The 17314-nt window shown below is 46.6% G+C and overlaps 1 protein-coding gene across 1 annotated transcript in view; it reads right to left on the reverse strand.

Moving 5' to 3' along the window:
• Positions 1-17314, reverse strand: part of RPTOR (regulatory associated protein of MTOR complex 1) — a 185898-nt gene that overhangs the window by 49686 nt on the left and 118898 nt on the right. Inside the window, exons 5-6 of the mRNA XM_044297418.1 lie at positions 10852-11027; positions 4704-4763 (exon numbers count right to left, since the gene is read on the reverse strand). Of these exons, the coding sequence (XP_044153353.1) occupies positions 4704-4763; positions 10852-11027 (236 nt within the window). The remainder of the gene's footprint in view (positions 1-4703; positions 4764-10851; positions 11028-17314) is intronic.

Raw genomic sequence — 17314 nt, forward strand, 5'->3', positions numbered from 1 at the left:
CACTCTGCCTTTCTTTATTATGAACGACAGATCTTGCCTGATAACAGGCAATGGACTGACTGCAAATTAGGTGGAAGTGAGACCCCTAGTGGCCATGACTTTACAACTTTTTTTTTCATGTGGATGCAGGCAGATTTTTTTTTTTTAACGAAGTGCGTTAAACATTTTCTAGTTACACTATTCTTGATCAAATGAAATAAAATTGTGTGAAAGCACAGTAAGTGACTCTTAAAATTTTTGGGCATCAAGAACTTACCTAAGCTCCTTTTTGGACACGATTCGCTGCTGATTTAGAGGTCGGGAGCAGAAAGTAAATCCTCGCCCCTTTATTATCCTCTCATTATTCATACGTTACACTGGTTTCTATTAATCCGCAGAAAACAATACATGAAAGTACGGAAGCAATGAACACCGCCATTAATGTATGCATGATTAGTTCATTCGTAATTAGTTGACTGAATTCCAGCAGCGTGGGTCACAGCCCGGAGGAGATCTGATGCAGATATTTCTCTCATTATATCTGGAAAGCTGCGCTGAATTCAAAGGCCCACCTGGCAATCTAAATACGTCATGGGGGTGGAGGTATGCTGGGTGACTTTCATGTAATTGTGGTCATACTACGAGCTTGGTTTCCTTCCAGACAGATGCGGTAAACTAGAGGTGTCCTTCAGCATCTCGATGCTTTCGGAGAACGTGGCATTATCATAACTGGGTGCTGCCATCACGCGAAAAGTGCACCATATGCTATGCACTGAATCTTAAAGGGGACATGACTTCTTTTTAAATTTCTTGTTAGAGCCCCACTGACCCTTCATGTTAACGTATGGGTCAAAGTAAAATATATGGATGCACTGCTGGGTATAAAGGTGTCAAACATCGATCTTTAGGGTTGGTTCAGGGGGAGGATTTGAGGGTGGGTTTCAGCGCAGATTTGGTGCTGAAAACAGGGCGGAATCTGCGGCAAAACTGCATCCCTACAGCAGACTATTTTTGCTGCGCAGTTTTCAAGCCCACGCCAAGAATGTACGAGGCCATTCTTGGTACGGTAACTGCGAGTACCCCTTGCAAAGCCGAAGTGGGAGCCGGCTCACTGTTTAAATCCATTAAATGGAGCTAAATCTAGAGCGGATCAGCATGAAAATCACATATCTGAGATATATACTAAAATAATAATAGTATAGATGTGATGAACAATGGCACTGAAAGATCTGGGGAGCACGGCAAAAGTCGAGGGGCACATGCCCTTCCAGAGTATTGGACAGTGTTGTGTCGGTCTATTATCTGCAAAGAGCTCACGAGCAGTTTATATGGTTCTAAGTGCGATGGGGAGCAACGAGTTAGTGACCTTAAAAGGGTTATCCCATGATTAACATAAAATCAGATACGGTACGGTACATGACAATCTCTTTCTAACAAAGCTAGAACCAGCCCTGTATCTCACATGGATCCAGAGATCTCCCCATTCATTACTGCAATTGCTAGGCTAGATTGATATCAAGCTGGCAGCTCAGGGGGCGTGTCCTTTCTTTTGCAGCAGGGGGTGTGTCTGTTCTGCAGCAGCTCTCTCCCTATCACAGTTCAGTAGGCAATTAAAGGCTGGAACTGAGCATGTGCGCCCACGTCAGCGAGGTGGACAGAGAAATAAAAAAAAGAACAAACAGCAGGTGGCGCAATACAGATACGTTTTATAATTCAGTAGCTATACTTAATATTGAATTACATGCCATTAAAAAAGTATTCAGATCCAGATGGTGGTTTAAAAAAAAACGCATAATATTTTTCCTGGGACAATGGCGTATTAAAACCCCCATCCACTAATAGAGATAGCCGCTTCTTGGAGAGATGAATTTATATAGCGGGGGCAGAGAGGTGGTGAGAGCCTTGATCTACCAGGTCTTTCAGCAACTTGTAATGACATGTAAATCTGCAAATGCTGCTAATATGTTTCCTTAAGCAGGACCTCGAGCGCTCGTAGACTCGCTCCACAGCGAGGAGCAATTAGGAGAACGAGGGAAAGAAACAAACCAATATTAGCAGAGGTTACTGGAGCCAAACAAGCAGTTCGCTGCGTCCTCTCCTCATCGACAGATAATGCTGTTATTGGAAAAAATTAACATTGCTGAGTTCAGGGTTTCTGAAATTCCCCAAATAATCAGGAGGTAGAACAAAGCCTGAAGCTGCAGAACGGCCGGCAAGATCAGAAGCCATTGCGGCAGCGGCTTCGAACCTGATCTGCGTGGCGGCTTAAGAAGATTTCTTTTGATTAAGAGAATTTATTATGGGTTAGAGGCGCCACATCTTATACTTCTGCTTAAAGGGATGAGTAAAGCTTGTCATATATCAGCATCTGTCTAAGTCTTCACTGTAGTTCAATGAAAACCTCAAAAATCAAAACTGTTGGCTGATCTAGTAGACCTTTTGACCATAGGCAACTCTGGATTTGAGGCGAGTGTCCATCGATGGAGCAGCTCAAGGAGTTCCATTAATGGCAGCTGCTTGGGAAGGAGAATTTCGAAGCTCATGGTCATATGTTGTGTTACATGTGGTCAATATACATCAATACAGTTTACTATAAGTGATCATGAAGTCCACCAATGTTAGGATCCACCGTGGATAAAACTGGTTTAACAAACCCCAGCAGGGCTCAACTGGTAGCCAGTGATGGCCAGTTCGCAGAGTTCGCCGATGAATACATGCAATCTGCCATCATTGGGCTGTTCTCGGAACTGCCTGCTCCCGGAGACCGCATGTGTTTCAGAGTGGCTCGCGGCGCAGGCACAGGTAAGGACTTACCTCTGCATCGCCGGGCTTGGGAATAAACGATGTGTTCGTCGGTGAGCACTGCGAACTGGCAATCATTACTGGTGGCATCCAAAGCCTGAACCTCTTGCTTCACTGTGCATGGGCTGAATACAGCTAGAGCTGGCTTATAATGAAGTTTCCCAGCCAGCATGTGGCTGTACTTTTGGGGTATAGTTTCCCCCCGACAGGTTACCTTTCAGGCTAGTGGTTGGTCAACTTTGGATAAGACTCTATGCTTTAAAAAGGGTCCTAATAATCCGACCAAAAGACATTTGAAGACACTGTGCAAGGCACACAATTCCCTTAAAGATACCAAATACTATTGTCAAGTGTTACGTAGGTTAACCCTTACCATAAGAGATGCCACCTCTATAGATATCAGTTATATTATTCATATTTCGTTAGTTGGCCATCCCCAGGTAATGTAGCAGATATGAGGCAGCTAATCTCAAAAACAAAATGGCACCTGCAAAATCCAACATTCCTCAGGTCAGTCAGAACAAAGAAGAGAAATTCTTCAAATTGTAATTTTAAGACCCACAGAAATATCAACCAATGCGGCAGTGGAAGAGTTATATTTTGGATTCCCGACCTTCCCGGGAGATGAATAATTTTATTACCTCCAGCCTCACTGCTCGTGGATGTCTCTAATTAATCTGAACCTACTGTCTCCTGAGACGGACTCTTCCAGAACCAATTATCTTTTCCTGGTTGCTCCTGGGCTTTGGCCAATGAGAGCTTCTCTTCTGAATACAAGGTGAGCTGGTCCTGAGCATCTCTGCCCACTTAAAAGCCGGGGCTGAACACTCGGCTACTGGAGGATCTCAGGGTCTTACTGATGAAGTGCCAAGGTCTGGATGTTGATAGTGGGTATGACAACTTTGGAGAAAGGTGGTGGGTACGTGCTGAACCTATTATGGATTAAGTGGATGGAACCATATGACTTCTCCATCAGTATCGTCCACATTAGATTGTAAGCTCCTTAGGTTTAACTATGCCTATGCTATAGAGTAGCTTTTCTCCCTCAAGGTTATGATCATTTATTGAGTTGTGCATTAAAAACACAGCATTAGAAGAGTGCAGGTACTGCCTAAAGACACAGAGGGTACACATCCTGCCCTTGGGGTATATGTACCAGAGGTTGAGAACCTAGGCCCTTCATATATGGAGTAGTATGGAGCCTACACCAAACTAACAAAAATAATAGAGTGTACTTACTAAGGATGGGCACCAAGAAAGAGGCTTCCTATAAATCTAGTGAGCCTGTCAAAATGATATTCTTAATTTGGAGTCATCCTTAAGGCTTACAAGCATAACAGGAATTGGAACTTCTTAAAAGGGTTTTCCAAGACCTTTATACTGATGACCTATTCTCTGGATAAGTCATCAGTATCTGATTGGGTGGGGGTCCAACACCCGGGACCCCTGCCGATCAGCTGTTTGAGAATGTACCGGCGCTCCTGTATAGTGGCCGTGCTTGGTATCGTGCTCAGCCCTATTCACTTCAATGGGGCTGAGCTATGCCCTAGGCCAAGTGACAGATGAACTGTACATGACTAGCCTAGGAAAAGCTGTGAGAAGGCCATGGTGCTACAGTGAGCGCAGCTACCTTCTCAAACAGCTGATCGGCGGGGGTACCCGGTGTCGGACTCCCACAAATCAGTTACTGATAAACTATCCATAGGAATAGGTCATTGATATATAGGTCTTGAAAACCCCCTTTAAGTCGACAGGATCCAAGCACCACATCAGAACCCCTTCACTGAAGCCCTCACCCACCACATTACAGATGTACCCATTAAAATCAAAGACCCTGCTCTTCGTTTGCCCTAAAGTCAGACAATGCCTTTAACACTGTCTAAAAATCCAAAAATGAGGGATATAAAAAAACCTTTACTTACTTCTCAATAAGGTCCAGAGTCACGCCAGGAACAAGTTTGACACTTTTCTGCATACAAAACCTACAACAGGAGAGAAACAGTTAATAATATAGCCATGACGGAAAAATGTCAAAAGCCATGACGGAGCACAAACTTCCTATCCATAGGAAGAGCTTTCTTCTGGATCATCCATGCACCTGGTGGGTTTAATAGGTAATACAGACTATTTACCAGAAACCGCTCCACACCTGTCCACGGGTCATCTCTGGCATTGCAGCTTAGCGCCGGTGAAGTGAATGAGCTGCAATACTGCCCAAAACCTGCGGACAGGCGGGGAGCTGTTGTAACAGAACAGGCATGCTCTTCTAATCCTGGCTGTGACTTTTCAAGTCCATGTTCTCACTGATCCGACTATCCCACTGATGGACATGAGTAAGGATCTAAGCAGGTAGGAGAATTTGTCTATCCCCTATTCTTCCGGACTTACCCTTTAAAGAGGACCTGTCATCTCCCCTGACACGTCTTCTCCATGAAATGACAATACTGGAACATATCTTCTTAGAACTCTGCACTATGCTGTCTCTCTGCTATTCCTCCTAAAAGTGTATGAATAAATTAAAGGGCATCTGTCAGCAGTTTTGTACCTATGACACTGGCTGACCTGTTGGCAGCTGAAGGTGTCTGTGTTGGTCCCATGTTCATATGTGCCCGCATTGCTGAGAAAAATGATGCTTTAATATATGAAAATGAGCCTCTTGGAGCAACAGGGGAATTGCCATTACACCTAGAGGCTCTGCTCTCTCTGCAACTGCTGTGCCCTCTGCAGTTTGACAGGAACAGACAGTGAAAACATCACCAATTCTGGTCCTGTCAATCAAAGTGAAGAGGACGAGGCAGTTGCAGAGAGAGCAGAGCCTCTAGGGGTAACAGTAAGGCCCCCGTTGCTCCTAGAGGTTAATTTGCATATATTAAAACATCAGTTTTCTCAGCAATGCGACCAATACAGCCTTCAGCTGCCAACAGGTCAGCCAGTTTCTTAGGTACAAATCTGCTGTCAGATGCCCTTTAATAACCCGGTATCAATAGCATGTCTCTACACAAACACACTGTCAGCAGTTTTAGAGTGTTTAGGGACACGCCCCACTGAAAATGGAGACAGTAAGACTTTTCCAGGAGGAATAAGACATGAATAACAATACAAACCTCTAAAAAAAGATGTTTCAGAATGGTCAGTAAATCAATTAGAAAAAGGTGCTGATGTGCATGCCGATGCGGTTTTCGATCACGTCTACATTGGACTGCACCCTGTCAGAACAACAGTCCTCCTACAGCAGGCAAGCTGGATAATATCCATGTGATAATCAACGGGCAGCCGTGTGCATATATTACTGTCATGCATCTGTCCCGTAATCCTGCTAAGAAATACCTTTTGGAACGGATTAGGAATAGCATGCTACCCATTATGTGGGGACCCAGGAGGACGACCGCGATCCTTCACCATGTGATACATCGGAGCAGGTGACTAATTTGGATGACGCAAAGGTATAATGTCGTAAACCGCCGGGATCAGGATCCGATATACCGCTATACAATTACATGCCATTATTCAATCAATTAGAGATGTTAATTTTGCTTCATTAAAGGGGAGATTAAATATGTACAAATGAAGTTTTCTGTATACACGAGCGGGAAAAATTATATTTCCACAAATTAAAATATATTTTTAAAAAAATGCACACCAGAAAATGATCTAAGAATGTAATTAACCCCTTAAAACATTTGGAATAAATCCCAGTCCCTCTTTAGGCAGCTGCAGATTTGCAATATACACAGTCCAGTAAAGGTCGGATTGTACTGCTCTGAATTTACAGCCGTGTGCTCTGACCCAATCAGATGTCTCCACCTACAGTTCACACTGCCCTCCCCCAAGAGGTTTCTTTAAATCAGTGGGGGGAAAAATTGAAGCTCCATCCCCCTCCTCTCCCCTTATGTTGTTTCATTCAGAGACAACAGCTGCAGCAGCATCTCCCTCCTCTCCCTTATGCTGTTTGGTTTAATCACAGACACCAGCTGCATCCCCCTCCTCTCTTATCATGCCGTTTTATTACATCACAGAAATAAACAGCAGTTGCATCCCCTCCCTCTCCCCTTATGATGTTTCATTAAATTACAAAGACAATAACTGCATCCTCCACCCTCACCCTGTTCTATTAAATCACTCAGTGAAAAGCTGCAGCCACATCCCCTTCCTCTCCCCTCATTCTGTTCTATTAAATCACTGAGAGATCAGCTGCAGCCACATCCCCTCCTCTCCCCCAATGTTGTTCTATTAAATCATTCAGTGAAAAGCTGCAGCCGCATTCCCTCCTCTCCCCTCATGCTGTTGCATCCTTCTCTGCCATCAGGCTGCTTCACTAAAGCACAGAAAGCAAGAACGCTCCCCTCATGCTTATTCTTTACATCAATAATCCTCATTTTTTATTTACTGTATTACACTAGAAGAGTTTTTGATGCCTGAACATTTACAGGGATTCTGTAGGCAGAAAAATGGAACCACAGGCTGCTGGAAGAGATATATATATATATATATATATAAAATAAAGTTTACCATATACACACGCACTACTAACTTGTGCTTAAATGCAATTCTAATGATAGATTCAAATTAAAGGGGTTGTCCCTTCTCACCATTACTAAGGCGGAGCGGGCCGGCGCCCTGCTGTTTTGGCAGCTCCCATTGCAATACATGGGAGCTACTGAAACAGCAGGGTGCCAGCAAGCTCCACTATTTCCCAGGTGGTGGGGGCTTAGACCCATCTCCTTTTAGGACACGCATGATTTTAGCTTCATTTGGCAGAATTTTCTGTATTGCGCAAGACTGCAGCCTTAGGTCCCAGAGATGGAATTACTCCCCTTTATCACAGCTCCTGAAAAGTTCTATATATACACATTGTTTTTCATTTCCTCCAAATTTCAAGATCTCTGCTAACCATCAGTGAACTTCTCTTGCTTACATTAACAAACTGAAAACCTGTCCTGGTCAGACCCAGATACAGTTCATCAGAGCTCTTTCTTCCATTGAAACGTGTCTCTGTGCGAGCAGGACATATTTTCAAGAATGTTCGAATTCACGGACAGCAAGCAGAGATCCTACAAAGGTTAAGGAACTGAAACACAGACTATATTACAGAGTGGTAGTCTCTGTACATAAATGTATATCACATTCCCGGGAGGTGGTGGCAGCTTCCCTGGTGGGAGGTTATATATTGGTGCTGTGGAAATGAGTGATGGAGGAAGGAGCGTGTGCGGCACTGGGCTCATTACCGGGCCTTCGGAAACCCACACGTTCGGGCACAGATTTTGATCAATGGATTCCTGGCAGGTTTTTCATACGCTTGACTAATACCCTGTAAAGCAGAAATGTTATGGAGTGTGATGTACATGAGTCTCCATATAAATCAGCGCCTGAGGTGAGGCGAGATGTTTACTTGAGCTGATGGATATTTGATTAAGGCTGCAGTGTATCTCCATTACTGGAGTCGGGGCTGAGCACACAGAGGCGCACACCTCACTGCTCAGCCGGAGAGGCATCTTTTATTCTCTTTCCTTGTGAAAGGAGATTATTAACCCTTCAGTACTAGGACAGAAGATCTTTTATCAAGAACCTCTATACATCTTGGAGTCGTCCTTCTCGGTCAGGTCGATCTGTTTACGTTCACCATTACATTCGATGCGTATCGGCCAAGCCCACCAACTATCCAACAGCGGACGTCAGAGGAGTTGAGGATTGGGCACTTGGCTATCAACATGCCCAATCATTTTGTTCTTGGGGAGATCATGTCTGAAAGAGACACATCTACTCTCTTCTCCCGATTCCAAATACGAATCGGGAGAGCTCGGAGACGGCCGAATGAGCGTTCAGCAGATAGATATCTAAAATGTACGGCCAAATGTAAGGTTCTGATTGGCAACACACCCACCTGCATCATATATGTGGGCACCCTAGGACAAGAAGATCTCAGGCTGTAGCCTGAAACGCGTAAGCAATATTTTACTGCTTTGTACTCATCTATCAACGAAAAACATAGTTTTAATGACTTGGTGGAGTGCTAGATTTCGTATACACAGTCTCAATGGAAAAAAAAAGCACATATGGACATCAAAGAGGGTTGTCCCCCAATGGTTGCCCTTCCAATATGAGTGGAGAGCCATTCTGTTTAACTGGTTTAACACTACATTTCTTGCATTGGGAAACGCTGGCCAGACAAGGTTTCCTGGAGAAGAACCGGCACAGAGCAGCCTGCCGGATCCTCTACTTCACCGTCGGATCCCCATTGATTGCAATGAGGTCCAGCGATGATCCGGCCGCTTTTCGGCATAAATGCCAGGTTTCGTCTGGAGATAAACCATTGCAAGTCGACACTTGTGCCGGATAAGGCCGCCAGATCTCCTTAATGGAGATGTGAACGAGACCTAAGTCTTCAGCACCCAAATTCTGAAAGAGGTGGTCCGTTTTTCAGGATTATGTCCCGTCATGTTATAACGCAAAAGGTGGTGCCAAATGACAAACCCAACCCTGCCTAACTGGGTCTTTATTGAGGCTTCATTGATCTACAGAGTTTGTGAGAAGCCACAGGTTCCAGGCCTGAACAGGTTAACATGATAGAAAAGGTATAGCGGTCCAGGCTGTAATATTCTAGGAAAACATTCTCGCTCCCCCATTATTCTAAAGCGGCACAGCTGGGAAACGCTTGGCGCAGTTAACACTGGTTTGTAGTGCGGACCGAGAACCCCGGGTGTGAACGCCGCCTCAGGATATATTAAGTGCCTGCAGCTGGAAGCATGAAAGCACTTCCCTCCACCTCATGTACAGATGAGACTGTGTGACGTGCAGGACCGCGGCGGTACAGTGAAGATCCTCGGAGCCGGCGGTGCACGGCGGTTACTGACTGCACGGATGACGCTCTGCAGGTTAATTGATCACTGTCACCAGTCAGCGTTTTTGCCGCAGCTGTTCATTATCATGCAAATTAACCGATAACACAAATGAATTATCAGGCAATCTACAGTACAAAGTTCTGTGTCTTCTATCAGCCCGAAAAGGCTATCGGGCTGCAAAATTACCAAGAAGATGATCAAGGCGGTCCGCCTGCCAGATGGTAATTACCTCACATCTCAATCAGCAGGAGTCGTCCTAACCTTCACAAGTCATGTCCCTCAAATGAAAGGGAGAAAAAAAAAAGTTCTAAAAACTTGCGTCGACCAATATGGCCGCTATAAAAGGGATACTGCCAATTTTGAAGCGCTATGTTATTATGATTGGCAGGTGTCAGACCTTAGGGACCCTTATCAATCCTGGGAGCAAACAGGCAAAGGTTCAGACAGCATTCCAGCCCCCCGCATGGCAGGGAACGTCAATACAACTACATGGAAGTGTTGGAGTTCTCTGCAATGCAGGCAACCTGTATTGGTTGCCAAGTCGCAGAGCTTTCAATATATGGCTGCCATATTGACTCCCATAGGAGTTGTCCTATGCCTAATGATAGTCGCACCTTCTTGATCTGTACAGTCTACTTCCAGCAGTCATTTCATTAACACAAGTGGGATTACAATGACAGATACCATGTATATTCCTGAAAAGCAAATACGCTTAGGTGCATCCCCCAGCTACCCTTCAGCTTCATAAAATAGGCAAGAGTTGACGTTCTAGGGACATGTGAAAGCAGGACAACACCTACGAGAGGTGTAAACGCTGCCATATTGCTTGTGACTCAGCTTTACTACACAATGCAAAGAAAGGGATGAACGAAAATTTTTAAAACTCCTGCTAAAAAGTGAAAAAAGAGAATAGATCACTTAACATTTCTTTAGTCGAACAAAGACACCCCAGACGGTTGGCAAAATAAGGCGAGTAACAAATGACATTGAGGCCCTAAACCAGATTGCCAGACCATACTGGGGGGTCCCTGATGCATGAAAAACTCTGTCCTTGGCAAAAATCCTACTACCCCACCATCTGTGAGACCAATGCTATTTGGAATATATAGACTGAAGGTAATTGAGGACCACCTGGTCAAGTTGAGATGTTGGTTATGGGTCACCACACTGGTTGGCAGAGGTTTTCTCCTGCAGGACACATGAATGAGGTGTGAACAGTGCTCATACTCACCACCGTAGTGCTATTTTGATTGGCGTGGTGAGGCAGGAGGTGAAAAGATCAGCGGGAAGGTCGGGGTTCATGGGTAACAACTCATCGGCGTCACAGGCAGCCAACTGGATGCAATTCTTCATGGAAGGCGGCAATGGCATCTGTGCCAGTGGGTGACTGGGATTAATAGCAGCAACCTGCAAATAAAACAGCCAATTAGTGCTCAATCATTCCGCTATGGGGCACCTGTATACTGTGCACTCCCTAAATATTTCCACCAATATAAAGGTCAAACAGAACAGAACCATAATCACTGCGCAGGGTACGGCCATAATCAATCACCTGACCCTAATTCTTTAATCAATGATTTGGACGGCACCTATGGGGAGGAGACTGAATGGAGAGGGGTCACCCAGATGTGTGGCACTCTCCTTCCAATGCCGTTTACAGAAGGAGGAGGACGAGCCCTTTAAATAACTTCCATAGACCTGAATAGGCACAACCCCCATTCTCCAGATAGGCTGGGGTCCCAGAAGATGGAAAGATATGCTAATAATGTCCGAGATCGGAAACCCTTTAATATAAGTTTTGTCAGGAAACATATTCTACATTTTTCAAACCAGCATCTGGATCTGAATACCTTTGCAATTGCATTTAATTACAAATTTTGCATAGCCAGTGAGCTATTCAATAAAATCTCTCTGTAGAGTACTACTGTTAGTTATTTTCCTTTTTTTTTTTTTTTTTTGTCCGTCTCACTGACCTCATTGAACGCGCTCAGTTTAAAACTTCTCCAGCCATATCTTCTGTTAGAAGCTGTGGCAGTTACAGGGAAAGAGTTGTAGGAGAAAGCACACGCCCCCCTGAGAAAGCACACGCCCCCAGGGAGCCTTCAGCCCGCAGATAATCTAGCAGAGCAATTGGAGCAGTGAATGTGAAGACCTCTGGATCTATGTGAGGCACAGGGCTGGTATTATCATGTACTACTATATGATGTCGGATTTTCATTTTTCATATCAATCAAGGCATAACCCATCAAAGAGAAATTATTGTCTGACAGTTAAAACCAGATAGCGACACATCTCCTTTTTTTCTGATCTGCTTTTATTTTCTGATTGCTGAGAAAAGTGAAGTTTTTATATATGCAAATGAGCCTCTAGGAGCAACAGGAGCATTGCCTTTATACCTAGAGGCTCGGGGAAAGCAGAAACACTAGGAGTAAGGGCTCATTGCACGGACGGGCCTGTATTGCGGCCCACAAACAGCCGTTCCGCAATATAAGGGCCCGGCCGTTTGTGCACTGCATTCGTGATCACTTGAATGGGTCTGCAATCTGGAAGGTGCGGTGCAGAACGAAGGCACGGAACCCCGGAGTGCTTCCGTGGGGTTTCTCTCTGTAGCTCCGCACCGCTAAAAAAATTATTTTTTGCGGTGCGGACCGATCATGGACCCATTCAAGCTAAATGGGTCTGCATCCGTTGGTGGAAACCACACGGATGTTGCCCATGCATTGGTGACTGCAAATTGCGGTCCCTAATGCACGGAACGGCTGTGTGCATGAGCCCTAACTGCGACGCCCTCGTTACTTCTAGAGGCTCATTTGCATATATTAAAACATTTTCTCAGCAATGTGGGCACATATGAACACGACGGGACCAACACAGATGAAAAAGGTCAGTCAGGTACAGAACTGCTGACAGATGCCCTTTAAGGTGGGGGTGCATTACAACATAGCTATTTATTTTATTCTTATTAAATTTATTATATTTTGATTCTTATTAAATAACAAAAAAGTGCACAAAAACTTTATAGGGCCAAAGAAAAGTCCTTTAAATTGGATCTTATGGTGATAAATACACTGAAGAGTCATGGAGAATACATGGTTTATTGGACAGCAGCAAAGATCAGATTGAGATGATCAACACTTTTTTTTTTTTTTTTATATATATTTTTTAAAAGTGCATAAAAAATAAAAAAATAAAAAAAATAATCAGGATGCCCCGCTAGGTCAAAAATAGGAAGAGCATTAAATGAGAAATATCTATTTATCACCTTCGGTGCCATGTGCCCCCAGACAGCAATATGTGGCAGGATATTAGTACACCGAAACATTATCGGTTTCTCTCAGAGCCGAGAGAACTTCCCGGCTCTGTACATTTCATTCAGCCTGCCGCCCTTCACAGCGGAGCAATAACACACCATGAGAGGGGGGTCCTGTGGGAACGCGAGGAGGAACAAGTCAATCCAGCCGAGAGTAATGCAACATATTAATAGGTTAGGATGATGGGGAAAAGAAGGGCACAGAAGTGCAGAGAAGGAAACTGATGGCTCAGGGAAGGAGAATTAGTGCACCAAATGGATACCGGGAAAATGGCAAAGGAACCTTGTTGAGCAAAAATTCACTTTGTGACACAGACAAGTGGCCATAAGAACAAAAAAAATTACATGCACCATAAGAACCAGCCAAAAAACAACAAAAAAAAAAACAACAAGCTTGTACATGAAAATAGAAAACATTCCAAAACGGTGGGCATCAGTACCCATGTGTACTGACCCCATGGCTACTAGGTTTGGTCCAGTCAGGAAAAAATAATCCAAATTTGAAAGAAACAAAGTCGAGAAACGTCTATATAAGCTTTTATATACATTTTGAACACATTTTTAGATAAATGGGGATAACCTTGTTATATGGTAAGTGTTGGCCAAGATTCTTCAAAAGGGAGCCAGGCGCGGGGGCCAAAGGGAGCCAGGCGCGGGGGCCAAAGGGAGCCAGGCGCGGGGGCCAACGGGAGCCAGGCGCGGGGGCCAACGGGAGCCAGGCGCGGGGGCCAACGGGAGCCAGGCGCGGGGGCCAACGGGAGCCAGGCGCGGGGGCCAACGGGAGCCAGGCGCGGGGGCCAACGGGAGCCAGGCGCGGGGGCCAACGGGAGCCAGGCGCGGGGGCCAACGGGAGCCAGGCGCGGGGGCCAACGGGAGCCAGGCGCGGGGGCCAACGGGAGCCAGGCGCGGGGGCCAACGGGAGCCAGGCGCGGGGGCCAACGGGAGCCAGGCGCGGGGGCCAACGGGAGCCAGGCGCGGGGGCCAACGGGAGCCAGGCGCGGGGGCCAACGGGAGCCAGGCGCGGGGGCCAAAGGGAGCCAGGCGCGGGGGCCAAAGGGAGCCAGGCGCGGGGGCCAAAGGGAGCCAGGCGCGGGGGCCAAAGGGAGCCAGGCGCGGGGGCCAAAGGGAGCCAGGCGCGGGGGCCAAAGGGAGCCAGGCGCGGGGGCCAAAGGGAGCCAGGCGCGGGGGCCAAAGGGAGCCAGGCGCGGGGGCCAAAGGGAGCCAGGCGCGGGGGCCAAAGGGAGCCAGGCGCGGGGGCCAAAGGGAGCCAGGCGCGGGGGCCAAAGGGAGCCAGGCGCGGGGGCCAAAGGGAGCCAGGCGCGGGGGCCAAAGGGAGCCAGGCGCGGGGGCCAAAGGGAGCCAGGCGCAGGGGCCCTTTCATTCTATTGAACAATGAGGATCTCAACTCAAGGCTAGCACTGAGATGACATATGCTTTAAACTGGAAATGTACAGCCAGATCTTTCTAGGATGTCCTACTGTCCAGAGACTCCCATTAACCATTGGCAAGATTTCAAAGATGTTGCAGATAATGCATTAGTGACCAACTCCAACCATCAGGGAGGAATACATCACAGACAACAAGGTACCAAGCACGTGGTATTTGTAAACCCCCAAACACCTAAAAGACAACTGGATTCACCCTGGCAAGTGCAAATTATCCTGAGTAGGGTGCAATCCTTTGCAACAAAAAAAAATCCTTACACAATGCAGTGACGAACAGAAGCAAGTACCGTCATAGCTTAACATATCATATTGGTGTGTCTATTCCCACGTTGCTTCCCCTGTGCGTCAATGTACTCCAACAGAAGCAGTCATGGGGAAAGAGCTGTACTTGGGAGATTCCTTATGACACCAAGTACCTTTATTTGTAAGAAAAGATCTATAAAGGCTTTCAATGCATGCATCACACTGATCACAGGCGCGGGGGGCCAAAGGGAGCGAGGCGCGGGGGGCCAAAGGGAGCGAGGCGCGGGGGGCCAAAGGGAGCGAGGCGCGGGGGGCCAAAGGGAGCGAGGCGCGGGGGGCCAAAGGGAGCGAGGCGCGGGGGGCCAAAGGGAGCGAGGCGCGGGGGGCCAAAGGGAGCGAGGCGCGGGGGGCCAAAGGGAGCGAGGCGCGGGGGGCCAAAGGGAGCGAGGCGCGGGGGCCAAAGAGAGCGAGGCGCGGGGGCCAAAGAGAGCGAGGCGCGGGGGCCAAAGAGAGCGAGGCGCGGGGGCCAAAGAGAGCGAGGCGCACCCCCACCAATCAACTGTATGAGGAGATGGCACTTGCAGTGTGCATGTGCCATCCCACTTCCTGCTGCTATGTCTAAGGCAAAAGAGAGACGGGAGATGGCATGTTCACACTGCGCGCGCCTTGCCTTCATACAGCTGATGGGTGGAGGTGCCAGGTGTCAGACCCCCGCTGATCTGATATTGATGACCCATCCTGAGGATAGGTCATCAATAGAAAAAGCCCGGACAACCCGTTTAAAGACATCTTGAGAAATGCAGCTGTCGGCTGCTAGATGAATCTTCATAGGGCGCAATAACAGAGGGGCCAAGTGCCAGAACAATACATAGGCTCCTTGTTTTGCCTACTTGTGGTCGGCTAGCCACAGACTACCTCAATTATGGCTCTTCGGAGAATCCCTCACTGGTATTTCAATCCACCATTAATTATGAAAAAATGATGAGTTGAGTCCCATACTATAATATTTTAGGGTGGCTCTTGCGGCTTTCCCTGAATTTATGCAGGAGAATTCTAGGAAATAACCAAAATAGAACTTTTGTTCATAATTTTTTTTTTTTTTTTTTTTTTTTTTTTGGTGCTTCTGTCATTTTTTGCTTACAACCTCACTGCCAATTACTCAAGTGCTTGAGTTGATTCTACAAAGCGGACTTCCAAGAATTGTGGCCGGCTTGTCGACAAAAGCGACGAGGATATGGACTCCTCCGCTGTTGCTGCTTTTCCCGTTGTATAAACATATCCTAATGAACATTACGCTGTACAGTCATCCATCATCTTCTCATGTGTACAAGGCTTCCAGGCAAACAGTAAATCATGAAATGCTAAAAAGGACGGAGAAATACATGGCAAAATGACTAAGCAAACGGCTCCAAAGCACACAAGGGTAAAGGACTTTGCAAGATATTCCCTGGGGCAGTGGTCTCCGACCTGCGGCTCTTCAGATGTTGGAACCTGCCTTAGAACCGCAAGTTCAAGACCACTGGCTTAGGTGTCTACATCTCTCATTGGAGGCTGGTTCCTGCAGTATGGAGGGCACAAGGGCTAGGCAGCACAGCATGCAAGTCACCGCCGTGCTTCCTCCTCTTCGGTTGGATGCCTCAAGCTTCTGCATTGGTTGCCTCATTCTCCCCCCCCCCCCCCCCCCCCCTTTCCCCGACCTTATTAGTATCCTCATCTGAAATTAGATATTTGTTTTGAAAGCGAGCAAGATTACAATCATTTGGATGCTTTGGGTGCAATTATAGCCGAGCATAGCATTGAATGCAATTTAGGTCTTTCGAAATGCTGCTCGAAATAAATGAGCTGTCCTCTAACGTCTCAGAGCTCATAATTAGAACGCACCCGGTAAAAAAGTGCTCGCTACCTCATGCATATTTTTGGGAAGATACCAATGTGAAGCAATAGGAGGGAGGGGAAAACCAAAGACTGATGGGCAAGCGATGAGTGAAGGCAGTAAAGTACCTGGTGCACGCTCCTCGTTTAAAGAGCACCTACCAAGCCCTGGGAAGCATGGATGATATTTAAACATACCGTATGGTCGGGATCGGAATAATATTCTGCTTTGTAGCTAATTGGCTCAGATGAACAGGCGTGTTATTTTATGGAGGCTGCTAGACCATCTCTGGTGCTGGTTATGGACAGGCATAAGGTGGATTTAGACAAACCAATAATCGTCCAGATTATCGGAACGAGCATTCGCAGGACAATGTGGCCCTCTAAATGTGTTGCTGATCACCCGATGAATGAGCAAAACGCTTGTTCATCAGCTGATCCTGTTGTTCTTGGAGAAGGCACCACCAAGGATCATTTCTGGGCAGCAAATTGTGTTGGCTAAACAGTGATCTGCTGCCCAGAAAAAAATGATTCTACGTGGGGACGAACGATCGCAATAACAACCCCTCATCCTCATACAGTGAAGGAGATCGCTGCATGTAAATGAACTGAACGAGCAGCTGACTGTCGGGAAGAAACACTTCTTTCCCGACAATCTGCCCCGTCTAAACCTGCCTTTACATTGAACATGACCAATCAACGTTTCCACCATTGGGAGGTGTGTATGGGGGACAGCCCGATGTTACGGTCATCAGATCCCACCAAAATAATGATATTCCCTGTCACTGGGCAGGAGAAAGCTCCTTGGAGATCTGAACCTAACA

Source organism: Bufo gargarizans, chromosome 6, assembly GCF_014858855.1.
Source record: "Bufo gargarizans isolate SCDJY-AF-19 chromosome 6, ASM1485885v1, whole genome shotgun sequence".
Taxonomy (NCBI): domain Eukaryota; kingdom Metazoa; phylum Chordata; class Amphibia; order Anura; family Bufonidae; genus Bufo; species Bufo gargarizans.